The 26,325-nt window shown below is 41.7% G+C and overlaps 3 protein-coding genes across 5 annotated transcripts in view; 2 read left to right on the top strand and 1 right to left on the bottom strand.

The window, feature by feature from the left end:
- NRSN1 (neurensin 1) overlaps positions 1-22,248 on the top strand; it is a 133,320-nt gene extending 111,072 nt beyond the window's left edge. The window contains exon 4 of the transcript XR_013988785.1: positions 22,173-22,248. The gene's annotated coding sequence lies outside the window, so the exon portion shown is untranslated. The remainder of the gene's footprint in view (positions 1-22,172) is intronic.
- Positions 226-26,174, bottom strand: GPLD1 (glycosylphosphatidylinositol specific phospholipase D1). Of its 3 annotated transcripts, none has more exons than XM_081014169.1 (26): positions 25,933-26,174; positions 23,182-23,525; positions 21,935-21,990; positions 21,432-21,510; positions 19,967-20,064; positions 19,508-19,618; positions 18,905-18,953; positions 18,398-18,452; positions 17,515-17,622; positions 15,918-15,945; positions 15,690-15,829; positions 14,674-14,739; positions 13,615-13,738; positions 12,370-12,509; positions 11,825-12,011; positions 11,237-11,347; positions 10,800-10,874; positions 9,157-9,313; positions 8,429-8,570; positions 7,005-7,107; positions 6,814-6,907; positions 5,130-5,306; positions 3,215-3,375; positions 2,681-2,707; positions 1,881-1,931; positions 226-1,524 (listed from the first exon to the last, which is right to left on the bottom strand). In XM_081014169.1, the coding sequence occupies exons 2-26, from the start codon at positions 23,273-23,275 to the stop codon at positions 1,447-1,449; spliced, it is 2,511 nt and encodes an 836-aa protein (XP_080870295.1). In that variant the 5' UTR covers positions 23,276-23,525; positions 25,933-26,174; the 3' UTR covers positions 226-1,446. The 3 variants fall into 3 exon arrangements, with proteins under 3 accessions (XP_080870295.1, XP_080870293.1, XP_080870294.1); XM_081014167.1 differs by having other exon boundaries at positions 7,005-7,110; positions 25,933-26,172; XM_081014168.1 differs by having other exon boundaries at positions 7,005-7,110; positions 13,615-13,735; positions 25,933-26,172.
- ALDH5A1 (aldehyde dehydrogenase 5 family member A1) overlaps positions 25,181-26,325 on the top strand; it is a 17,417-nt gene continuing 16,272 nt past the window's right edge. The window contains exon 1 of the mRNA XM_081014202.1: positions 25,181-25,746. Coding sequence (XP_080870328.1) covers positions 25,411-25,746 — 336 coding nt within the window. The 5' untranslated portion in view covers positions 25,181-25,410. The remainder of the gene's footprint in view (positions 25,747-26,325) is intronic.

Raw genomic sequence — 26,325 nt, 5'->3', positions numbered from 1 at the left:
GCCCTGTTGGCTCAGGGCCTGTTATGTGTGTACCCGCTGAACCTCGTCAGAAGCCCCAATCCTACAAAACCAGGGAGAAGAGCCATCAATCCCAAGACTTCTATTGAAAGCAAAGTAACAAAACCGGAAGAAACATCAATCTGTGGCACAGTTAGTAGTTTACCTTCTAACTTTCTGATAACATCTAGAATGATGACAAAGTTCAGAATGAATATGAAATACCACTCAAAGGGGAATATCTGTTTTTATTACATTGCACATGGGATAAGGTTTAAAAAAAAAATCAAGACAGCACATTCATTAATCATTAGCCTAAATAGCACAGAGAGAATCTGGAGAAATAGTTTGTCATTAGATTACATTTGATTAAATAGGAAGCAGCCTTTGCAGCAACCAGCTTGCACTATTCGTTCATCTAGCCCAGTATTGTCTGTGTTCTAACAGGGTCCCACTACAAGATCCTTTTAATGGGAGCTACCAAGAATCACACTTGAGACCTTTTGAGCTACAGAAGCTATTTAAATAGGTGTAGAAGCTGAGTGAATCTTGTGGGTCGGCTTCTAAATCCTCCTGAATTTACCATGCAATTGTGTGCAATTCCATGCATGAAGGTTTTCTTAATATCAAAAAAAAGTGTTACATGCTTGTTACTGGCTTTACCTAGGAAGTACCATGGCCTATAGTTTCAGTTGCAGTCCTACGCACCTATGAATTAAGTCCCATTGGACTTGACTAGAAGGAAGAGGCATCTTACTGGTTGGTGGACAGAATCCTAACAGGAGAGCACTTTAAATCATCACCCATTAGCCCATTAGACATCAGTGATATTCAAGGTTGAACAACTGCTCTTGCTGCCATGTAGATGTTAGTAACTCAGCATGGGCGATTTATGTTTTGGCAGAAGAGGGATAAAAATGCAATTCCACTTCTTTTCAGACAGATGTATCGGAGCCTGGCCTAATTTGAGAAGAAATGGTCCCACTTCCAAGTACACGTTAAAGAAGTGGTTCATTTCAAATCAAGGTTGGAATCAATAGCGAGGCTTGGGGAAATGTGCTCTTGCCAAACTCTCTTCTGTGCAACTCCACATTTTCATTGGGGCTTCCTTCTTCAATCTGCTCCATGCAGTGTATATTGCAATAAATACTTTAAAAATAGGCCTCTGTGTACGCAAAACGCATGTAAACAGTTGAAAGCAGCTAATGGTCTGAAGCAATGACATTATGTTTCTAGAAGGATTTCCATTCATTATTACGCTTAGCAAGGAAATTTAAACACAGTAATAAGTAATTTTAGATCTCTGCTTCCATTCCTTAAAATGTTAATGCTGTTCAATTGCCAGTTAAAGAGTACGCGAGTTATGCTTCTCCATTTTCAAAAGGGGCAGAATTTTACACAAGTGAAGAGTGATTTGCTGAAAAGAGGCTTGGTGGGGAAGCATGGCAGTTAAAAGGTGTAGAGAAAAAGTCTGCCACTTAGCCGAGCTTCTAGGGAGCTTCTCTCAGCTGCTACTACAACTTCAGTCTGCAAAGACAGAAAGTTTCCATTAATACAGCAGAATTCAGTTCCTTACTTTTTTCTTTTTTTAGCGGGTCATTTTGCCAGGGCAAAACAGATCACCCCTGTGTACAACTGGGCACCATGCATAAGGAAGTCAAGTGATTATGCTTCCCACCTTCACCATAGTGGGGTGGTCTCAAGGAAGTTGTGGAACCGTCTTGGTTCTAAGCTACTTCCCTATGGTTGTGTTGCAGGAAAAAAGCAGGCAAGGCATGGCCTCTTACCCAGCTGGCATAGGAGAAACACTCAAGTTATCACAAGTAGCCCATGATTCACCCTGCAGATGGGATTGTGAAAACCAGCACTGCTTGTTTGCCTACCTTTTCTCCAGATTTTAGTGTGATCACAGCACTCCCAAATCTTGATTTTTCCTGCAACAAGAAAACTACGGTTATGCACTGTTTGACAGTGTTAATGCTTTCTTTCTTCACTATAGTTATTTTCATTAACAGACCAAAGATCATCTTTAACACAACTCAATTCCCATAAGCAGGGTCACCACCACCCAGTGCAATAATCCCAGCTAGTGTTTGCTACAACCAGAGAACCAAGTGCAATGCTGTGAGCATCCTTGTTCAGGACGCAAAGATACCTACTGAACAAACCGCTCCATGTCATTTGTGTGAATGATGAAAACCATATGCTATATACAGCAAGAGGAAAAATAGCTTAAGTCTGCAGTCAATTGGAAACTTTACAGCTAACCTTATCATGCTCAACCTGATCCTAACCATGTTTGCTTAGCCGCAGATCCTTTGAAATTCAGTGAAATATAAATGTGCTTGGGAATGGACCCTAAGTTTTCTCAAGTGAAATTTGGGATGATGGTTCAGTTTCCAAACCATTTAGCATCCTGTCCCTAATTGGGCCATTGTAATCTTCTTCAGATGAAGATCCTTCCTGACCCCATTGAGTCAGAAATAGAAATTGCAAGATATCCTTCATGAATCAATTCAGCTGTGTTTTGAACCCACCAAGGAAGTTTGTTGTTCACATGGTTTCAGTTTTAATGGTTAAAACTGGTTAAAATGCATTAAGGACCCAATTGTTAGCCATTAATTCTACCCACAATTTATTTAGCCCAAGCAACAATTTATCCTTTCAGAGTTTGGTTGCTCACCTCGGGAGAAATGATGACATACTGGGCCTGGATCAGAAAAAAGAGAGAGAATCACTTTTACATTGGTTTTTAAAGGTGGATAAATCAATTAAATGTATGGTATCTAGCGTTTGCTCCACTGAGAATTATTTCAATATAAAAACACAGAAGTCAACTACTATGATGCAGATATTCATAAACTGCTGAGCAGGAGAAACACGAAGAGTTTTCAAATGCAAACACTTATTACAGTGGTACCTCTGGTTACGAACACTTCTGGTTACGAATGCTGCAGGTTCTGCGTTCCACTAACCTGGAAGTAGCTGCTCCTGGTTGCAAACTTTGCACCAGGATGTGAACGGAAATCGTGTGCCTCCAGTGCGCACGCAGCGGGAGGCCCATTAGCAAAAGCGTGCCTCAGGATAAGAACGGTTTTAGCTTAAGAACCGACCTCCAGAACGAATTAAGTTCGTAACCAGAGGTACCACTGTACTTTTGTTTATATACCAAAGCAGACAACACCACAAAGACCTATAGCATTTGCTGTAGCATTACCCAGTCTTCAGGACAAGGCGAAGTCCATGATTTGCAGTTGTCTGTCACATGTCCAGAGGTGGTCTGGTTTCCACTAAATATGTAAACACGTGCAGCCTCTCCTCCAAACAGCCCAGATAAGATGTCTTTTGCTCGAAGAGGTGAGGTCACAATGATCTCATCTGCAAAAATTCGCAGCAGGGGGAAATATATCACATTGTACACCGAGACAAAAACTAACTTGAACTGGATATCCCTGTGCAAAAGCTTTGGCCTTTAAAGACTTCGTTGGACGCAGGCATACACAAACTTGGGAACACAATTACCAGACATATACAAGCCTGCTTTGTGTCTTCTGCTTCCACTATGGCTCTGCTGGATCCAAACCCATGTTGCTCCATGACAAACACCATGGTGACACAAATAATACGCCTGGTGTAAAATAGGCATACCTAGCGCCAATGTGTTTTTGGATTTTCTCTGTTCAGGCATTTGTAAGTGGTATGGTGTCTGCCACAGACAAATGCAATGAGCAATGGAAACTATTGCTCCATATTGCATGTGAAGCAGGCCTTAGTCCACAGACAATATTACAGACAACAAGCCACAAACAGGTGAATATGCGTTTATTTTCCTCTCTCTTAATTCCCCCCTCCCCCTTTACTGTAGGAGTGACTAATGTTTTTTGGCCCATTAGTCGTCTTAGTTTTTGGCCACTCCACATACATTTTTGTACATACGTAGACATCACGGACACAGAACACAGCACCCACTCCCCATCCCAGTTGATCCAAACAGATCATCTGAGGATTGAGGTTGCCACTTTGTTCACACTCATCCAATAGGATGAAAAAAGAGGCAATTTGCATCCCCATCAGGATGCTGGTCCTGGCAGAGAAATTCAAACCCCAGCATCATTCCAACTCCCCAGCCCACCCCAGCCATTTTGCTGCCACCACCAAAATTTTTGGATTTGTGGGTAAAAAAATATATGCTTGGGGACCTAGTCAGGCTCAAGGGCTGTGAGTTCACTACCCTTGCTAGACTTCTGATCTTCTTTAGAATTTCTGTCTGAGATCACCCATTTAATGTTCCCCACTAGAGGGCTTGGAGCATCTTTTGACCCTACAATTCTTGGTGCTGGCCCAGGCTTGCAAGTGCACTTGTATTTTGGCCTCTTTGTTTGGATTTCTCTGCTGCTTTCCCTTTTTCTTCACTTTTTTCTAAATCAAGCTCATTTGTTCGATCTAGCCTTTCCTTCTATATATGCATAAGGCTGTTAGAATTCTTGGTTCAGAATTTATTGTTTCTGTTGCGATTCGCAGGATGATGAGTAAGTCTGCAGGCTTCAACAGGCTGATGCAATACTCTGCGAAGTGCTGGGTCAGAGTGACTCAGCAGGAATGTGATTGGCTATCACCTGTTTTAAAAGGAAAGCCTGTTCAACAGTAATGGTGGTTGTGCTGTGGTGTGGTGGTGCTGTGGTGGAGAGTATTCGTTTGCCTTAAGGAGCAGGTACTCTGTATGGACTGTTTTTGTAAATACTTGTATATAACTCACATTAAAAAGGCTGCACTGAAAAGAAAACTGGGACTCTGAGCGTTTCGCTAAAAAGCGCCATGAGAAATTCGCAACAGTTTCACACTTCCTCTTTGTCCCCTTATTTCACCCTTCCTGTTCTTTTATATGTGTGTGTGTGTGTGTGTGTGTGTGTGGATGGTTGGACAGTGTTCTCGAAGCTACCAGCATGAGTTTGACCAAACTGCGGGAGGCAGTGGAAGACAGGAGTGCCTGGTGTGCTCTGGTCCATGGGGTCACGAAGAGTCGGACACAACTAAACAACAACAACATATATATATCACATCTCACAACATCTAGTAATTTTAGGTGCTTCACAAATGAAATACGATACTGATTATGAGGATTCCGTTTTTACCAAGTCCATCATTGTTTAGGTCACGCAGGTGCACATCTCCTCCGAAGCGTGAAAATCTCCTGTCCCCGCTGAAAGTGCTCAGCAGAAATGGCTTGGCAGGGTCCGTCAAATCATACATCAAAGCAGTTCCTGCTTGGTGCAGCACTGAGCTTATAAATGCAATCCTAGATGTGCTGTCTGAAAGAAGCCAAGCAAGATGACGGGGGTCACATTGCTGTTCCTGGGAGATGGCAACGATAATTGGCATTAACAGATGGGCACTGTCTACGGCAGGTTATAACCGGAATTAACAGCAAGGAAACTTTGGCTCCGCCATCTCCATTTTGTGAAATTACACATTAACTTCACAATGACAACAAAGGGTCCACTCTCAAAATCATAATGTCAGCAACATTCTCAATCCAACATAGATATTTCTTCATCTGGCAGCAGCAGTGGAGCTATAGCTCAGTGAGAAAGTGAAGGTTCTGTATGCCTGAGATCACCTACATTAAAGGAGTTCAGGAAGCAGGGCTGAACAAGACTCAGGAGAGTTTTAAAACTAAGTCATGGACAAGGTGAATCAATGGTCTGACTCGCTGCAGAGAAGTTTGTTACATACTAAACCCAACCCAATATAGTCTTCACTTTCACATGACATTGGGCATATTGGCCCTCCCAAGGGGGGATATGTGGCCCTCCCATAGCAAGAGAGGATTCCTGTACACCAGGCATAGGCAAACTCTGGCCCTCCAGATGTTTGGGACTACAATTCCCATCATCCCTAGCTAACAGGACCAGTGTTCAGGGATGATGGGAATTGTAGTCCCAAACATCTGAAGGGCCAGAGTTTGCCTATGCTTGCCATACACATTTTGAAGACAGTTGACTGGATCACCCTTTATGTTAAGTATGCGACACCACAGAATCCTATTCATCACCTGCTCTAGTGTAATTATCTGAAAGCAAATGTGTATAGAAAATTGACTTTCCCTCATATAGGATTTTGTTGACCCAAAAAGACAGACATATATGAATAACAGGTGTGGGAAACCTCAAGTTGCAGCTGCTGCAAGAACCCTTGGTTTTTCCTTTACAGGTAGAATTCTGGGTGCTTTTTGAATTTGGCACTTTTTTCTGTCACCCTGCACGACAACCAAATGTTGCCTTTGAAGCCCTGTCAAGTCTAGGCTGCAAGGGAAGATTCTTCCTCTGCAGCCCCAGCTTGAAGTCAACACAAGTCCTGTGCGACACTGTTGTCCCTCTACATTCTGAAACAGCTGGTGTGAGCAGCAGAACTGCAGACTCAGCTGTGACCTGCTGCTCTGCTAAACCATGATGTTCCTCGGTTTGGGGTTGGATGCTACATACATGCTGTGTTTCAGAACTGCCAACATCCAGTCCTTAAAGCTTTGAAAATAGGAGAGCAACCAGGATTTTCCCCACCCCCTGTCAAGAGCAGGATTCTCTTGGAGTAATCTTTCAGCAGCAGACTGGCCCAGAAATGGCAGTGGGTAGAATCAGAGGTCTCTTTCTCTCCTAGTCCTCTTTTCCCTGCTGGTTAAACCTTCCCTGCTCTGCAATTCCCATGATGATTGACTCCAAGCACCTATTTAACTTTTAAACAATTGATCAGTCTTCTTGGTGTATTGCAGAAGTAAAACCACTGCAAAGAAAAAACTGACTCAAGGACAGTACTGCATACCTTGTGATGGTGCACCAACTACCAACACTTGCCTGGGGGTTCCTTCTACAGAAAGGAAGCCGGTGGCCAAGGATGAACCAAGTCTCCCCATTTCCTGTGTGTCAAATAATAATAATAAGTTGGCACCATGGCTGGAGTCTTCCTTGCATGTTTTTCTATTTGTCATTTCAAGAGGTACCAAAAAGACCTACCCTATCTCCGGTTAAGGTAAACCAGCTCTGCGTGCTTGGTGGGATATAGCCGTATACCTTTCCAACAGTCATCTTGGTATCTCGTAAGACATAGCAGCTTAGACTACTGCACACGATGGTTGAAATATGAGGAACATTAAAAAAGAAGAAGAAGTAATTGCAAGAGATAGCACCACCACGGCAAAATATTCTTGGTTCAGAATCTAAAGTATTTGGAACGTGACGTCTTAATTTAAATAACGAGTTTTAATTGCAAGAGTTCTGCAGGATTGCATTCCCCTTGAATAGCAAATTAATAGTTTGGGGATTCTCCTGGGCTCCATATTATCTATAGAGATTTAAGTGGCGTTGGGGGCAGTTTAGGCTGGTTTACGGTCTGCCACTGTAGCTAAAGAAGGGGTGTTGCTTGATTTACATATGCCTTAGTTCTATCCAGACTAGATCGCTGTAATTTTCTCTGCTTGGGGCTGCCTTTAAAAACCACTTTGGAAACACCAACTAGCAGCCATTGCAGCTGCTAGAAGGCTTAAGAGGCCAGGCATTCATAGCATAGCTGTACCAAATGCATTGGCTGTCTATTTGTTTCAGGACCCAGTTTAGAATGCTGGTATTGACCTTTAATGCATAAATTGGAAGGATGCCTACACCTATATGACCCTGATCAGGCCTTAAGACTGTCCTCTTCCCAAGATTTATCAGACAGGTGAGCATAAGATCAGGACCTCTCCAGTAGTGGCCCCATATTTTTGGAACTCTCTCCCCAAAGTAGTAGTGCATATGACCCAACTTTGTTAGTCTTTAAATGGACCATAAACAAATATTTATTTCTGTGTTTTATTTATTTTTCCAAAGAGATACTGGAGAGTTTCGTTATAAGAAGATTGTCCCCAATTCTCTCTCCCCCCCCCCCGAATATCCAGCTTGCAAACAAATCATAACATGCCAACAAATGGCCATGCAGACCGGGGGAAAGCTATGGCAGACCAGACATAGCATGCAGGCTTTATGTTGATTAATACTGCTTTACATATATAGGTTGCATCCAACTAAGTTATACTCAGAGTAGACTCACTGAAATCAATGGACCAGACTTAGTCATTTCTATAAACTGAAATGGGTTTACTTTGAGTATGATTCTAACATTGGACACATAACCAATTATCTTTAATGGTTGGGATATATTGTAAACTGCTCTGTGAAACCTGTGTTTGAAAAGTGGTCTATAACTCATCATCAGGGAGCATTAGGAAAAGAGAGGTATTTGGCTTGTTTGAAACGACCTCTAATAAGCAGAACAAGTATTAAAACAGTACACATTTAGAAATAATACTAACCTACTGCATAGGGTTAGTTTACATTTAAAAGTGCACAATGTTAGGCTGGGTATGATCACATACAAACTTCTAAAATTAAGTGCAATATACCTTTTACAGCTTTTCCAAGAAGGACTGCCAATAAGCAGCAAGGTTGTATTTTGAAGTTGGACACTGCTGAGTGATGATCCAAACCACGCGTAATCCTTTTCTCCTTTTACTATCCAGTCAGCATCTGTTAGGAACAGCTGGTCTGATAGACCAAACAAGAAACAGAGGATAACAGAGGATATGTTTCTGGTACATTATCACATACTTTATGAAAGGATCAAGGTCTTCTGGTTTGTTCAGTCATACTGCACTACCTGGATCATAATTCTTGATATTTTTTAATACATGAAAACTAATGTTGAAACTTGAGTCAGATCAAATTGTCTCTGCAATGATGCTAACAGGACAGGGTCAGTGCAGTTCATCAAGTGATGCAGCAGTCACTATACATGCTCACCAGGGGGTAAATACATAGTAAGACATACTTCTGAGTTGGAATACATAGGGTTGCACTGTAAAACTCCCTCTAGTCTGTTTTGACTCAGAAGATTATGGAATGGTATACAAAGCCTTCTGTATGAATTCATACTGGATCTTAGGCTGAGGGTCCTTTAGCATTAAAAGCATTGTCCGGTGTTTATTACCAGCAATATAACTTGGAGAAGGATTTAGACTATTACTGTGGCTTTGTCTTACGATGGATTTGAAAGGGAGCTAATAGAAGACACAAGAAAAAGTAGCATATGAAATAGCGGAAATAAATTCCAGCAAAAAAAAAAAAAAGTCACCTTGGCTGCTTCTATTGAGAAACGAATAAAACGAAGCCACAAATCCTCTTTGTTTCCCACCACCAGCTGCGTAAGGAGAACCAACTACGAGATCATTGTTTCCATCGCCATCAAGGTCAGCTGCCAGCAGTGACCAGCCAAGGTTACAGTATATTTCCTGCAAAAGGAAACTGAGATTTCAGTAGGTCTGGCAATACTGGAGTAGGGCAGGGCATTACATAGCATCTCACTATCCTTTGTCTGGAAGCTTTGTATGCCTGAGCCCACCTAGTACAGTCTGTCAGGCCTAGTAGTTGCTTGTCCAACTCAAATAAGTTTTCAGAGTCTCCCTGAGCTTGTGCTGCAGCGGCTATAAACTGAGAGGAGGAAGACTAGAGACAGAAGGACAAGGAACCTGCAGGCTCCAGATAAATAGTTTCTCTAAACCTGAGAGAAAACTAACAGTAAACCATCACTGAGCAGAACCATGGCTGAGTAAGAAGACAACTCAAGGGCAGAGCTGATATGTAGGAGAGGGAGATAGTTTTGGGAGTTCCTTTCTGCCTAGGACAAGCACAAGTCAAGGCCTGTGTCTGACACTGTACAGGAAGGTGTTTTTCTATGTCAGAAACCAGGGGAAGAGAGTGGTTTGTTTTCTTTCTTTCTTTCTTTCTTTCTTTCTTTCTTTCTTTCTTTCTTTCTTTCTCTTTCTTTCTTGTGTGAACTAACAGCAGTCAATCTTGAAAGTCTGTACTATAGACCCTATTGCCTGGAGTATAAAATGGGCCAATTGAGTTGTGTTTCACCAAGGGAATCTTGGTGAAAATTGGAGAAGAAAGGAAGACATCTTGTTTAGCTCCTGAATCAATAATGAAATTTCAGTAAAGCAGCCCTAGTACAAAACCTCTCACACCACTCAGTCCATGATGTAAGTAACACAAGATGACTCAAGGAAATGACATGAGCCACACAGGACAGTGTTTTTGCAACATTTCTTTGGATGGCTGAATGAAAAAGGCTACACCTAAGCCATGTTCGGATGGCAATATCTTGGCTTAAGACAAGATAGGAACAAGTGTTATCATTGCATCAACAACCCCTTTGATTCTCCTTCCACATAAGCAAATGAGGAAGTCTTCCGTTAACTACAGTTTCCTGTTTGATCTAAAGCAGGTAAATATGATTAACAGCTTCAGAACAAGCCAGGATATTGAGCCATAGTTTGAAGCTGGCAATATATGGTGGCTTGTTCTGAAGCCATTAAGCATAATTTCAATTTGGATGGATCAGTAAACTATAATTAACCAAGGAATTCCTTGTATGTTTGCTCATACACCTGTACAAATTTCATTCATGCAAGATACATTCGTATCATGGTTTATTACGTCCAAATGTGGCCCTAGTACACACAGAGGAAATATAGAATCCTTTTTCTTCAATCTTACATCATTGTACTTAACAGTGCTTCATAAAAATACAGGAACAGTTATTGGCACACATTGGTACACACAATGACATTGATTTAACATATTGTATGCCAATGAAAGCAATAATAAATATATTATGATAATAGAATCCACGTGTATGTTTATTCTGGATAGATCTAGAGAAAACCTAGATTTAATTTCTTATATGTTTGTATTGCATTTCATCAGCAAACTTACTTGACAAGCTATGGTGACATTTGGTAGGCTATGGAAACCTTGTCCTCTATTGCCAAAAAATACATATACAGAGCCCTGGATCAACAGAAAATAAAGTTTTAATAGGGTATGAATCAAATCCAGAATTTTTATTTAATTTTTAAAAAAAATCAATTTCACCTCATCCTTTCATCTTCACATGAACCTGTCTGTCCAGGTGTACTGTACAACTGCAATCTAGCCTAGTCTAATCATTCACAGAATCACATTGTGATTCACAGATATTGGCATTCACAAAACAGGTTGGTCCTAAGATTGTCAGTCAGATGATGCATCTGCTATTCTGTCTGCTTTATTTCACTTGGGCCATGCTAACGTCCTCTCTTATGAATCACCCATATTTACTAACCTGCACTAACATTTTACACTGTAAAAAGGCCACACACAGAGATTCTTACCCTGTAACTGAGTTCCTGTGATCCTACAGATGGGGCTCCCACTGCTAGATCCAACACACCATCTTCGTTGAAATCTAGAACTGCTACAGCAGAACCAAACCTTGCTGAAGGCTTAAAAAGAAGGAATCCTACATCATTATGGCAGTCCAACACCCATTTTAAAAACGTATCTGTCTTTTTAAGGAATACCTGCTCATATAATGTTCAGCACAATTGCTTAACATTTATGGATTTTTTGTTTGTTATTTAGCTTTTTTTTTTAATTGTGACAAAAGACTGTATTTTAAATACATACTTTAAACCCAGCTCCTAGTTCAACACTCCATTCCACCATGCAAATCTAGTACTCAGGAGAATGGCCAAACCCTACTGCTTTCATTTAGCTCATATAGATCATCAGTAAAGAGTCCTTAGTAGTTTTAAGCGAGCAATGCTCTTTATTCACAATGGACTTTTATCTTTAAGTGATTATTTTAGAAATGAAGTTAATGGCATTGCTAGTAGAAAAGAAGATGCCATCAGTCTTTCAGATGACCGGAAACACAAGCAAAATGTTTTCAATGACCAATGTGTGACTTGTTTTCCTACCTTATTCACCTCCAGAATGCAATCTGCTTCCTGGTCTAGGTCCAAGTTTGCATGAGGCAAACCTGATTCGTTACCATAAACAATATATACACGGCCTATCTGAATGTGTCCCAGCCGGCTGTATCCTGGCGCTCCTGCTACCAGGTCATCGTAGCCATCCTGGTTTAGGTCAGCAGAAATCAACGCCCTGCATATTGAGTGAAATAATTCCAATTACTCTTTTGGTTTACATTTGTTTAAAACTTCCACATTTTCATTTGCAGATTTTCAATTGTCTATAGAAAAGAGTAATTGCTGTGGTGGCCCTGAAGAAAGGTGAGATCCAAAACAAAATCTGTTTTAATTTTTTTATTATACCAATCCTGTATCGACAGGATTACATGCCTTTAAATTGCAAATAAAATGGCTTGGGTTCCCCCCCCCCCAACAAGATAATTTCCCTGCATAATTATTACATGCAGGTAGCATAAGCATCCAGGCAATAGTATTGAGTCCATACAAGCTGATCTATCAGACAAAAACAGAATGGAGAAATCAGAACTCACCACCCAAGTCTAGCATATGGAGTTTTCAGAAAATATGAAGCACTGGGTTTGGTGACATGCTTCGGTGACCCTTGTGTCGTCACTGACAACACTCTCCTCAAACCTTTTGCAGTGGAACTACTGCTCAACTGAAGATAATTCTGGGGGGAAATGCATAAAGGAATATTCAAGCACATTCATAATTATATTTTGGTTGTTGACCCAGCAAGGACCAAATTTATATTTAGTGCAATACACCAGACTCACTGCAATGAACGGGTGCCTCTACACTTGCAAACAGTTAGTGCTGTGCTAAGAATTTATCCTACTTTTTTGTTTTGTTTTTGCTTCATCACTGTCTGGTCAATGAATGAAAAAGAAATTGCACTCAAAGATTATAAAAAGGAGAGAACATTTTGGTGAATTGTCACATGGGGGTGCAGGGTTTTATTGTTACGCTTACCTCACCGCTGAAGTGGCCAAGGACATTTGTAATCATCCTGAGAATGAGGCAGACAAATGGAAGCCTCTTTCTCAGAGGAAGCAAACTTTTTTTAAAAAATGGAGGCTAGATTTTGGCACATCACTACACAGCTACTGTCAATTTCATTAGAAAGCTGTTTTTTTATTATATGTACTACTACTACTACTACACACACAGTGCTTTTTTCTAAAAAAAATGTTTAGGGGTACTCTCATTTTCCTACTCATATTGAAATACTGCCCCTCAATGAGAACACACTTAGAGTCACAAAATGTTCAGTGGTATGCGTCCCCCCCAGGAAAAAAGTACTGTATATATGTCCTATGTTATCAGACCCTACTCTAGCTGTATCTCATGACCTCTTGAAAGAAAGGAGATCGTCTGTTGTCCAGTAGGTTAATTAAACTCTAGCGCAGTGCTGCTAAAATATTGAGCCATTGTTACAACCTCTTGGCTGAGGCCAGTTTACATATTCTACTATACATTTTGACTTGAAGGTTTACTTGGAATCACATGACAGGCACCTACAGAGTTTCCCATAAGCTACAGTGAACAGAAATATCTCACATATGGTAGCTTCACACTGAGCGCTTTACATGAAATGCACAGAACAAAAAACTACTTCGTATTACCTGAACATAATATATAGGTTTTTGGCTGGATGGGGTGGCAAAGAATACGTAGAAAGCAACTTGCCAACAAACAAGGCACTGGGTGTCCAATGTATCTCCATATATATTTCTATCCCTTACCATTAATATCTAAATGCCAGAAAGACTTACTGCTGTCCAAGGTGGCACTTCAAAATAAACTCCTCGCTCTGTGTAGCTGATATTTTTTTCAACTGATTTGGCCATTGAAGAAGTCGTTTGTCTGTAGTGCTCAGTTTTGGACTGTTTGATTCTGCTGAAATTAGGCAATATCAATTAGACATTTGCTTATGGGAACATAAAAATGGAATAAATGTCACTGATAGCCCTTTACAAGAGATTACAATGTCATAAGTGTTTTAGTTAAGTACAAAACTGGAAAAGTCCAATGTTTAAAACACAAAATGTACACAAAGGTTTTTTATGGACATTTTCTGACAATACTCAATAGTTCTGTGCTTTAAGTATTTTAAAAATTTTATTAAACATTTGAATGATCCAATTTAGTATTTCACTCAAAACTTAGCCCATTGTGGTCTCTGATGTATTTATGGTTGTAATTTTGGCAACACAAACTCTCCGTTTTGTGCTGACAAGTATATGCTAGCTTTTTACTAAAAAACTAACAAACCATTTCCATTTGTTCCATAAGAACAATCTTCTACAAGCCCAGAGGTAAACTTCTGTTTTAAATTAAGTTATTCTAACAATATTTTCAGGACAGCCAGCCAAATGGGTGGACCCCAACCAGGGATGCTATAACAGTGGATTTCCTGCATCAGTAGTGAGTTGAACCAGCTACCTTTGGAGGTTTCTTCCAACTATATAGTAGTCATCAAAGGAAAATCATAAATGAAAAGCTTAAAGTATCTGAAAGTTTGCTGATGATGACTGAGAATGTATCAGCGGGCAAGGTCCAAAGTTCTACAGTATGGCTTCACTAATGCAGTGGGGCTGTTCCATCTTGCCCTTCCCACTTCCTCTCCTACACCCCCCCAAATCTGCTCTGGAGATTTCTCTGGAGATCTCCTATAGGAAATGCAAGAATATGGGTTTTTTCTGATCTAGATTGCAACAGAGACATAGGATGTAGATGACCTGAATTTTGTTTAATGGAATGAACATGAAAAAGACAAATATTGTTCAGACAACCGATCAAACTAGGCAGACATACGTTATGTCTTTACTTACATGACAGCATTTGTTTGTTCATCTTTACAGCGTATATACAAAGGATTCTCAGGAATAAAGCAGCCACTAAAGAAGAAATTTTCAAATAATTATACTAAATGCATAATTTTAAATACTGACTACTACTTCATAAGTACCCGGGGCACACAGGGCAATTCTATACCTCCCTGCTGCTCTCAGATACCAATCCTGCTACAACGTAGAATGTTGCTAGATTCTGCACAGCAGCGCTCAAAATTTGTCGGAGGATGACCTGTGCCACAAACTAGATTTAATGAACGTATCAGAGCGCTCTGTAAATTAATAGTTAAAGTCTTTTATATATCAACCTTTTATGCTCTTACACACCCGCCCAATGATCCTATCCCTTCTTTTAGCTTCTTTTAATTTCTTATAGACTTTCATATTCACATTCTGTTTTAACACCTTTTAGCTTTCCAAAACACTTTTCAGTGTGGTGTAGTGGTTAAGAGCGGTAGTCTCGTAATCTGGGGAACTGGGTTCGCGTCTCCGCTCCTCCACATGCAGCTGCTGGGTGACCTTGGGCCAGTCACACTTCTTTGAAGTCTCTCAGCCCCACTCACCTCACAGAGTGTTTGTTGTGGGGGAGGAAGGGAAAGGAGAATGTTAGCCGCTTTGAGACTCCTGAAGGGGAGTGAAAGGCGGGATATCAAATCCAAACTCTTCTTTTCAGATTTTAAATGACCCTTTTATGCTGGTTTATGCCCGTAATAAAGATTTGCATTGTATTGTATTAATTAAACCACACAACTATTCCTCTCTCAGAATTAAGCAGATGTCCTTAAACTTGTTTTCTATAATTGCAAACATAATCAGCACTTCATATGAAATGTTAGAAGGCTACTGGGTGGCTATTACATGTGAATTATTATAGCGTCCACAGCTCAATTCACAACTTATCTGAACCACTGTTTCTAGATGAAAATATCTGCAAAATTTTATTATTGGTTTAGAGTAGTATACCCTGGTCTAGAGAGGTTAAACCAGCACCTCACCTTGTTCCATTCTCTAACATTTGACTTGTTAGCTCAAAAATGTTATTTGATGAGAATGCCATATCATCCACACCACCGAGAAAATATTCATGGAATCTGTTCACCAAAAATGGGGACTTCCTGGCATAGATGGGGTAAAGCTATGAAAATGGAAATGCAAATTAATTAGATAGATGAGAATTTCAAGAGTAGCATTCAAGAAAGCTTTTTTCAACAAAAATACATTACCTTGGCGACAGTGATCATTTCGCCAAACCTGCAGGAGAAAGTACAGTATTCTCTATTTACCATCCGTGTAGAACTTTTCAGTGCACAAAACACTTTATATACACCTATGTGCTTACTTTGCTGTTGTTGTTTTTTATATTGCCTTGAGTACCTCTATATAAAGATAGCTGACAGTTTAAATACAGACATAACATATTCAGTTCTTAGCTGATTATTAAAATCACTGCTTAATAGCTCCACTGTTAATGGGGAGGGAATAATTAAAGCAATCCATATAAACAGTGCTTTTCTCTGGGGGGGACGCAGGGCGACGCATACCCCTAAACATTTTGTGAATCTAAGTTTGGCCTCATTGAGGGGCAGTATTTCAATATGAGTAGGAAAATGAAAGTACTCCTAAACATTATTTTTTAGAAAAAAGCACTGCATATAAAAGTATTTAGCTGCAACAAACTACGGTTTATCATTACAGCAGCAAGTCAAAGCGAGTCACAGGCTTACAAACTTCCCTCTAACCTCCAAGGTGATCAAAAGTTAATTTCCTTTTTTGATTAACTTCAGTTTAGCATTACGTCCAACCCCTAAACTGTGATTAAGTTTAACTACCTAACGTTCGAAGATGGCTTGTTTCAGTAAACCATTTTTAAGATTAACCTGTTTGCATGAGTTCTGACATAACAAAACACTTGAGTTAATCAAACTTGAAAATGGAAACTTCTGATTTTTCTCTTCATGGGCACACTGAGGAAGGAAAGGTTCCCTGCAGCTCATTCCCATAATGCTAAATAATAGTTTATGATTACGCCAAACACAGACTTTGTGGGCCACTACAATGTGGAAGCAGTATTCACTATGTAGAAAGATAACAAGGGCATCTGTCAGCTAAACGCATTTATTTCAGTAAAATCATTAACAAATTGGTTATTCCAGATTTGTTATTCAGCTGAAATAATGAACTGACCCAAACTATATTTATTAAACACACAGCCTGATATGAGTCTGCAGTGCAAAGAAATGTTTAGAATAAGGGCAACAATTGCTGGCCCATCAGCAAATGTTAAAATATGTCCACATCCCTCCGGCATCTCCTTCAACTCCACACCATGATTTCCTTTAAAATGTATATATTGAGACATCTCCTCCTTAATATTTATCTGTTTCCCATTTCAATATGTCAGTCCCTTCCAATCTTTCCTTTAGCACCAAAGCACAATTTTTTAAAAAACCAACCAATTGTCCTTCTATCTACTCTGGCCCATCCACTTATGGGAGATCCCTTCCACAAAAAATAAAACATGCATCACAACTTTAAACTTTCTTCTTTCGCACCTTTTCTTCTCCAATTCTCATCATTTAACAGCACTTGCTCTATCCTTATTTGCATGTCTAACCCATCAACAACAAACTTCCTCTGTTTCGGCCCAGTGTCCTCCACACTGAGTTTTGCTTTCCCAAAATTATTTATTTTCTCATTCAATTACTATACTGAGAGGATTTTTAGTATGTTCTTCATTAAAAAAAGGGATCAAACATATAATAAAATGATAAAACCTGCACTGCTGTAGGAATAAAAATGGAAACATTTAGCTTGACTTACACTTCAAGAAACTGCAGATACGTGCAGTCAATAATCGTGTCTTCAGTTATTACTTTCAGCCCATAAAGTTCCTGGTAGATTGACAGTAAATCTTTGACTGGCACATACCTAAATATATTGAACAGCGGAGTTTCTTATTTAAACCAACAAAGTTCATTGGCATAAATCAAGTCCTCAACTAAAATTGTGGACCCATCCGCAGCGCCCCCCTCCCCAGCGGGTGAAGCCACAGGCAACAACAGGTGTGAACAAACTAGACAAGATAATTTCAACCCCAGAGTCCCTGATGCAAGTAAAGGTAAAGGACCTCTGGACAGTTAAGTCCAGTAAAAGACGACTATGGGGTGTGGCGCTCATCTCGCTTTCAGGTTGAGGGAGCAGCATTGGTCCACAGACAGCTTTCCAGGTCATGTGGCCAGCATGACTAAACTGCTTCTGGTGCACTGGGACACCATGACGGAAGCCAGAGCGCACGGAAACGCCGTTTACCTTCCCACCACAGCAATACCTATTTATCTACTTGCACTGGTGTGCTTTCGAACTGCTAGCTTGGCAGAAGCTGGGACAGAGCAATGGGAGGAGCTCACCCCCTCACATGGATTCGAATTGCCGACCTTCCAGTTGGTAAGCCCAAGAGGCTTGCTCAGTGGTTTAGACCACAGTGCCACCTGCTCCCTGATGCAAGGATAATGTTATAACATTGGTTGCAGTGCTTATAATGTTTAACATTGGTTATAATGTTGTAACATTGGTTCCTCAACACCACATTGGTGGTGGTGGTTAAACCATGGATCTTTCGCCACTGTCTCTGCTTCTGAACCCTCTGCTCCCTGCACACTCTCTCTCACTCTCACTCTCTCTGTTTTGAAAATAGCACACTTACCAGCTTGGTTCCAAATAACTAAAATCAAGCTCAAACTGGCTCAGCACGTCTCCTCCTAAAATTAGAGGGCGAAAAGAGAGCAAGACATCAACTTACTGAAGCAAAAACCATACAAAGAATTTTGCCTGCCTTTTAAATTTGAACAAAATCTGGAACACCTCCACAGGCCCAACTAGTTTCTTTCTAGCTTGCTCAGTTCCATTAAGGGCATTTCTTCCTGTCTGCCACATACTTTTGGATTTGTCCTCTCCCTTATGCTCAGAACCTGAGCAAGTTTCTCACTGTCTGCTTAAGGGCCTTAAGTCAAGCATCTCAGCCAGCTGAAATGCCCCATGTGAAACTGAGCAAGCTATACAGAAAGAAACAAGTGCCATGGTTAAACAAATCACTTATTTCAGGGATAAAGTCATTGAAACCTTAGTGATATCAGTTTTTTCTGTAAGAACTTTCAGGAATTTAATGGAAATCTAGGGAGAACATTCCAGGATCCATAAGGAAATAAATTACCAAAATCACCAGCAGCGTGAGCATCTGAATATGAGCCATAAAAATCAATCTAGGAAAAATAGAAACAAGTTATTTACATCAAAGAAACAGGAACATGAACAGAATCAAAATTTCTCATTTCTCCTCTTTGATACAAAGCAACATAGGAGATGACCCAGGCCCCTGAAGCTTCTTTTTCACCCTCGCCTTTGCATAAAGTTCCACATACAGGATTCCTCCAGCAGGATTTCCTAGCCAATCAGTTGCAAAAACTCAAGACTTTTGTCTCCTTCTCTGGCTACCTCCAAAACTGCCAAGGTGTTTCTTTCATGTCTACCAAACCATAATGGCTACTACTCAACAACCATCCTTACTCATCAGAATCTTAAGAGTTTGTGCTCTCCCTGTTCTCTTGTACTACAGAGAACATCCAACCAATTAATTTTTTTAAAGATGAACAGCAGTAAGGATCTTTCCTTCCTTCCTTCTCCCTCCCACCCCAGATATTATGCGATTGTCACTTAAGGGGAACAACAAAACCAAATGATAAAATATGCTTGTTGCATGCTTCAGTCACAAGGAAAAAATGACCCGAGCCTAATAATAAAATAAGGCACCACTTACAGCTGCCATGGCATGTAAAAATCCTTGTTCAATCCCCAAGCTATGCCAGCTCACATCTGCCACCATATGAGAAGCGATGCCAAAGAGGAAAGCCACCAGTTTCTCTGTGGCCTAAACAACAGAAACAAAAACAAGCAATTCTGCATTAAGTGCATTGAAACCAAACTCTCAAAAGGTATTTGGAGACATTTAGTTGACATGTTTGCTGATGAAACCTTGCCTATGCTTTCACCAACACAAGGGAGAAATCTATGTGGTATGTTATTTATTTATATAGCATCTTCAGTGGGCATGCACGCTGCCATTTTTACAGCTAGTCGTTATGAAACGTCAAATTTAATTTGACATTTTCTCTTTCAAATGCTTTTGGTACAAATGAGAAAGGGAAAGAACAATAAGATTTATGAAAAGAATGATACCAGGGCCTTCGGCCTGCGCAATTTATGGGGGATTTATTACCTCTCCCCAGGGCTGAGGATAGTTCTTTCTGATGTAATGGACACTGGTACTGAGAAAAGGTGCCCAGTGAGTGTCTTCAGATACTTGACGGAACAGCCCTGAAACACCAGACAAGAACAACATTATTTCATGATAATTTTTTAACTGATTTTTAATTTCAAGTAACAAAACATACCCATACAAGTAAAACAGAGATTAGTAGCTATACAGAAAAGAAAGAAAAATAGCATTGGAGGGTTGCAGTTTTAGACGCTCCAAGAAAGCCAATCAAATGAACATGTCTCTCCATAAGGTTCCATGAGTCGATGGAGGGTGAAAACCAATTTCAATTGTCTTAACAAAGTCAATAAAAGCATACCATGTCATTTAGAAGGTGTGAGCTCCCTCAACTGATATTCCTTTTGTGAAACGGTTAATTTGTCCAAAAGCATAATGTCCCATACTTGCGAAATCCGGGCTTCAAAAAGATTTGCAATTAAAGTTTTCCCATTTTCCACAATCACTAATCTAGCTGCAGTTAATAAATGAAGGATGAGGTCTTTATTGGTTATGATCTTAATCCGAGGAATAAAACATGGCAGTAGGGCTAATTTGGGGTCTGGTTTTCTGGTTGCAGCAATTGTCCCATCATTTGATTGTTTGAAAAAACTTTTTCCCAAAAAGGAATAATTTTTCAGTAAAACCACCCCATGTGGATTGGAGAGCCAGTACTTCATTGCATTTCCACTAGCAAAGGTTGAGTGTGTTGTGCTTAATTCTATACAGTCGGGCTGGGTACATATACCAGCGATGTGCTACATTTAAAGAATTTTCTTGGGGTTCTAATTGAGATGCATCCAAATAGTAGTTTATTCCAAATTGGTTGCCAGAGTTGTTCCTCTAATTCTTCTCCAAAATATTTTCCCCATTCACAAAAAGTTGGGCCAGTAACACATAGTATAAATTATAAAACGTATCAACCCAAGATGCACTCATACCAAAGGAACGTGGAATTGTAAAAAGAGATTGCCGGTTTAAATGATCAAATGCCTTGACTGATCTCCTCTGCCTGCACCTTTTAAAGTAGGCTTCTTTAACCTTGGGTCCCCAGAAGTTGTTGGCCTGCAACTATAATTATTCTCCTAATTCCTCCTGCAGTGTTCCTTGGCATTCGTTGTTTGAATAGTGGTTTCTTCTCTTCGGACTCTCCACTGGCATAGTTACATAGTGGTACCTCGGGTTACATACACTTCAGGTTACATACGCTTCAGGTTACAGACTCAGCTAACCCAGAAATAGTGCTTCAGGTTAAGAACTTTGCTTCAGGATGAGAACAGAAATCATGCTCCAGCGGCACAGCAGCAGCAGGAGGCCACTGTATATGGACCCCTAGCCAGCCAACTAGTAAATTAATCAGGCTACTTGTCAGTAGTATGGTTTTGGGGGGCAAGGGGAAAAAAACCTAATTTCTCCAACCATTTATTACCATTCCTGCAGATACCAGAATAAAAGGCATCAGGATACAGGCTTCCAGCCTGATAGGCATCTTGGTGGGTTAGTATCAACTGGACAAGAGAATGGTGAAGAAACAGAAATAAAAGTAAGAGAGAAAAGGGGAGGGGGAAGAGAGGGGGGAGAGAGAATATTACTAGTTGCATATTACCAATATTTCAAGTACTAAAACAGTATAGTACTTAATACTCACATCTAGGTAATGTTAAAATCACTCAAATACTGTCTCTTAAATACTCATAAAAATATTAAAGGTAAATATAACAAGGTTTTACATAGTTTGGTAAGGATGAACAAATGTCAATTCTTTTACAATGGGGTGGCTAACCCCTAGCCTATGGTCTGGACAATTTTTGTAAAAGTTACAAAAAGAAAAGGCATGGAAGGAGGCTCAGTGCTGGGGTAGGTAGAGAAGGTAGCAGAAAGAGGAAATATTTATTAAAATGCTTTTCAATGTTAGACTCATAAGCTTCCTACCTTGCGATAGTTAACATTTCCTTCTGGGCTGCTGAAAAATTCCAGAGCTCTGTGAGCTAGAAAAATAACATCACATTAGCTTCCTGATTGAAAAACAATTGAAAAACAGGGGGTCTGAAGTACTTAACTGGAGATCACTTACCCTCCTCTGGGAAATATGCAATTCCCTACAGTGTCCAGATTTTGCTGCATGATAGTATTTCTTAATATCAGGAAATGTCAAACAACCTTCACCCAGTGGCGTAGCGTGGGTTGTCAGCACCCGGGGCAAGGCAAGTAATTTGCGCCCCCTAACCCGTGGATTTTAGCAGGGGGCAGAGAGCTGCGAGTGCGAGCGCGCCCCCCCAGATGTTGCGCCCGGTGCGGCCGGCCCCCCCCTGCACCCCCCACACTACGCCACTGCCTTCACCTACTGGTTCTCAAATAATATCAGGAGATATCCTTAACTTACTTACCCACACACAATCTATTATTTTGCCATGACAAAATTTATGAAGAAACAGGTAATGGCAAATTTGTAAATAAACGTGATCCTGGTAGTGTGTTTATTTTTATCATGGTTATCCTACCCATTCAAGCAGTCTTTCAATTTGACCATATTGCTTAATCCTAATTTCACTTGTTGTATTAACAATGTATTGTTTTAAGATGCCTTGTGCAAAAGACTAGAACAAAAGCATGAATAAAAGAAGTTAAATGCCTGAATTGCCTCCTAGCCATAAACTTTGTAGCTGAAAATTCATTACAAAATGAATTGCAACTGAAGCCTCCGCATTTAAGACACAAATTCCACAATGAAATATATTTCTAATTCTTAAGCTACCCTCTCCCCTTGATTTCTCAAATATCGGGCAGATAAATTATAAGGTAAGCATATATTTTTTTAAAGGCTTGAAAGCTCAGAAAACATTTAGCATCTAATTTCTGCATATAAAAATTAGTCCTGAAGGCTAAGATACTCAGATTTTTTAATATGATTGAAGATAGCACACATATATGCTGTTTTCTATTAATAAACTATGCCAAGCTTGCATTATGCTGGTATCATTTCACCTTCTCTAGATACATGCAGCCCTAGCCTTGCTAGCAGTTTAAAATAACATGGTAATTGCAGTATTTTATTCAACAATTGCTGCATATCCCCCCCCCCCTTAAATAACACTTACCTGGTAACTATAATGGTCAGATTACAGAAATTATCTGTTATGATGCTTCACAACACTCGTGCCTTTATTATCAAATCTTACCTATTTCAATATGTGTTGACAAGCCGCATGGTGTACCTTTACGGCAAAAACTGCAAAGTACTGCTAGAACAGACCAGATCTTGAAAGCTTCCATGTTGTGGATATTCTGGACTATAAACCATGGTTTTCAAGATGCTTTCAATAGGAGGACTGTGACCTCTGAAATATGGGCTACAGTGCATTTCGTAATCAAATATGTGACTGGCACATAAACTAAAGCCCTCACATGATTTGGAAATGTGTTGCCAGTTTCCCCTGTATCAGCCAACGGATCTGAGACAAGAATCGGTCCCAACGAAACTTAATACGATGTCTCTTTTCTATTGATATCTGTGAAATGATGCCTAGAACAGAGAAAGGGTATTATTGTATGATGTTTGGCAACTGCGTCCATCCTTCCTTCCTTCCTTCCTTCTCTCTCAACGCACCATTGTTCATTAAACCGTTCTCTGCTAATGCAGGTGATATCAGTAAAAATAATGTATTTCACTGAAAAACAACAACCTAAAATACTGATGGTTGTGTCTCGTTCTGTTAATGTCCATAATGCATTAATAGTTCATGAGAGGTTTGCAATACTTATCAATTCTATCTAAAGAATAAGAACATTTAGTAGAAGTTAACCCCCTGGGGAGAGTTTTACTACATTCACAAGTGTTGCTGCTGATTCACACATTATATGGGAGCAAATGCCAAAGTACCAGGACCAAAGACTGTACTCATACAGTCATTTTTTTGTGTGTCGCCCATTAGCTCCTGTACTAGGGGGAAATTCTCCCACTCCTGGAACAGCTGCCTCTGATGACAGCTGAGGGGAGAGGAGGCCTGATGGAGCTAGTCCATGGGTAGGCAAACTAAGGCCTGGGGGCCGGATCTGGCCCAATCGTCTTCTAAATCCAGCCCGCGGACAGTCTGGGAACCAGCATGTTTTTACATGAGTAGAATGTGTCCCTTTATTTAAAATGCCTCTGGGTTATTTGTGGGGCATAGGAATTCGTTCTTTCCCCCAAAAAAATATAGTCCGGCCCCCGACAAGGTCTGAGGGACAGTGGACCGGCCCCCTGCTGAAAAAGTTTGCTGACCGCTGAGCTAGCCTGTCCCATATGATGCTGGGGCTGATGGGAGATGTAGTCTGAAACATCTGGAGGGCACCTGGTTGGCAAAGGCTGCTGTATGCACTGCCACAGCTGTGTTTGACCTCACCCATTCCATCAACTGGGAAACCCACCATGATTACACTGGCAACCACATTATTATCTGTGAGGAGGCAGGGCAAAATGTTTTTTAATGGTCAGATCACAAATTTGGGGGAACAGATATGATACAGCTGTTGGCCAGCCCCAGATTAAGAGACCCAAACTGAGGGCTGCCCCAAAGCAAAGGACAAGGCAGTGCCTTCCCATGCCTGGGCAGAAACCAGCTGGGAGGGCAGCTGAATCTGGCTTCCACAACTCAGTACATAACAATCCTCCACTCTCCCTAAGGGGAGCAGGCTAGCTTAAGGGCTGCAAGACACACACAGCTCTGCTCTCAAGCACTCTCAACTCTGGTTCAACACTGCTTACACTAATTGGCAGTGACTCTCCAGTTTGGGCCAGGGCATCTCCTAGCTATTGCCTACACTGGCTGGTGGCAATGGCTCTGCAGTTCAAGGCAGAAGGCATTATTTCCCAGCCCTACTTGGAGAGGCTAGGGTTGATCCTAGGACTTGCTGCGTGCAAAGAGGATGCTCTGCCACCGAGCATCCTCCAAAGCAGCAGCACTCGCACGGAGACATGATAATGAAACAGACGACGCAAGCTTGGGCTAAAGGCGAATCTCTCCAGCAAGCAAGCACAGGAGAGTGGCTTAAAGACAGGTGTGCCACCTTGAACAATATATGCGCGGCACATGCTCACTATTCGAATGGCAATGCCATTCAAATATTTTAATAGAGGGGGGAAGGCACCTTGGTCGCTAGGAGTTGGCTCCTATGCTTAAAGACCACTAAATCCTTGGATGAGCACGGCCCCAAATGCATTTGCCCGGAGTTGCAGCGCTGTGCAGTTCTCTGCTTGGAAGCAAGTTCCACCGAGGCTTTGCTCCCGAGTAAGCGCGAGTGGCGCTGCAGCCTTCAGGGACTTCGCTCCCGGGAAACCCGCCTGCCGAGGAGCTCCACGCTCGGCGGGGCCTTCGCCCTCGCCCGCCCCCAGCTCCACCCTCTCCGCCCCCTTCCCAGGCGCCGAGGCCATGGCGACTCGCTGGGCGTCGCTGGGCCTCCGAGCCCCGCTCGGTCGCCCTCCTCCTCCCCGCCGCTCTCGCTTCTGGCTAGCGGCGCCCGGCGGTGTCCGCTTCGGCAGCAGCAGCAGCGCCGGCCCGGGCGCAGGGGCGCTGGCCAGTTCCCTGGTGCGCACCGGAGGCTTCGTGGGAGGCCGCTGGGTGCAAGCGGCGGCCGCCTTCCCCGTCCGGGACCCGGCCAGCGGCGCGGAGCTGAGCCGGGTGGCGGACTGCGGGGCGGCGGAGGCGCAGGCCGCGGTGAGGGCCGCCTACGAGGCCGGCGCTGCTTGGAGCGGGGCGTCTGCCAAGGTGAGGAAGGGGGACGGTTTGCGGGACGCGCGGAGAGTTTCCAAGGCAGGGGGAGCCGAGCATGCAAGAGCCCCACTCCAGGCTCCCTCCTGCGCCTGTGCGCAAGAGGGATGGATGCCCGCCGGCGCATTGTACACAGCTGTTAAAAGAGAGGAGCCCGGCCTTCCTTGCCATGTGGCCACCCACCGGCATCAGCTGTAGGTCATGGTCAGCCCCACATAGGCGTGGAACGCGCGCGCACGCCCTTCGAGACGCGCCGTGGGGACACCGAGACAGGGTTATGCAGAAGGCGTCTGCCAGTTCTGGAGAAAGGGAATGCTCCTCCTTTCAAAGAGACCTCCCCCCAGGGTTTAAACTCAACCGGAGTTTGCTCTGGAGAAGCAGCAGATAGAGGAATGGGTCGATGCTGCTTGTTATTATTTATATGAAGCAGTGCCGGGTTTACGTACAGTAAAAGCCAAGCAAGCTATAGCTTAGGGCCCCCCAAAAGAATTAAAGGGAAAAAACCCCTGGATGTACATTTCCAAAATATAAGATGAAAAACAAATATGATGTAAGTAATGGGCCCTGCCTGCTAGC

The sequence above is a fragment of the Podarcis pityusensis genome, assembly GCF_964106645.2.
Source record: "Podarcis pityusensis genome assembly, chromosome: 7".
In the NCBI taxonomy this organism is placed as follows: domain Eukaryota; kingdom Metazoa; phylum Chordata; class Lepidosauria; order Squamata; family Lacertidae; genus Podarcis; species Podarcis pityusensis.
This window is presented reverse-complemented; position numbering and strand designations above follow the sequence as displayed.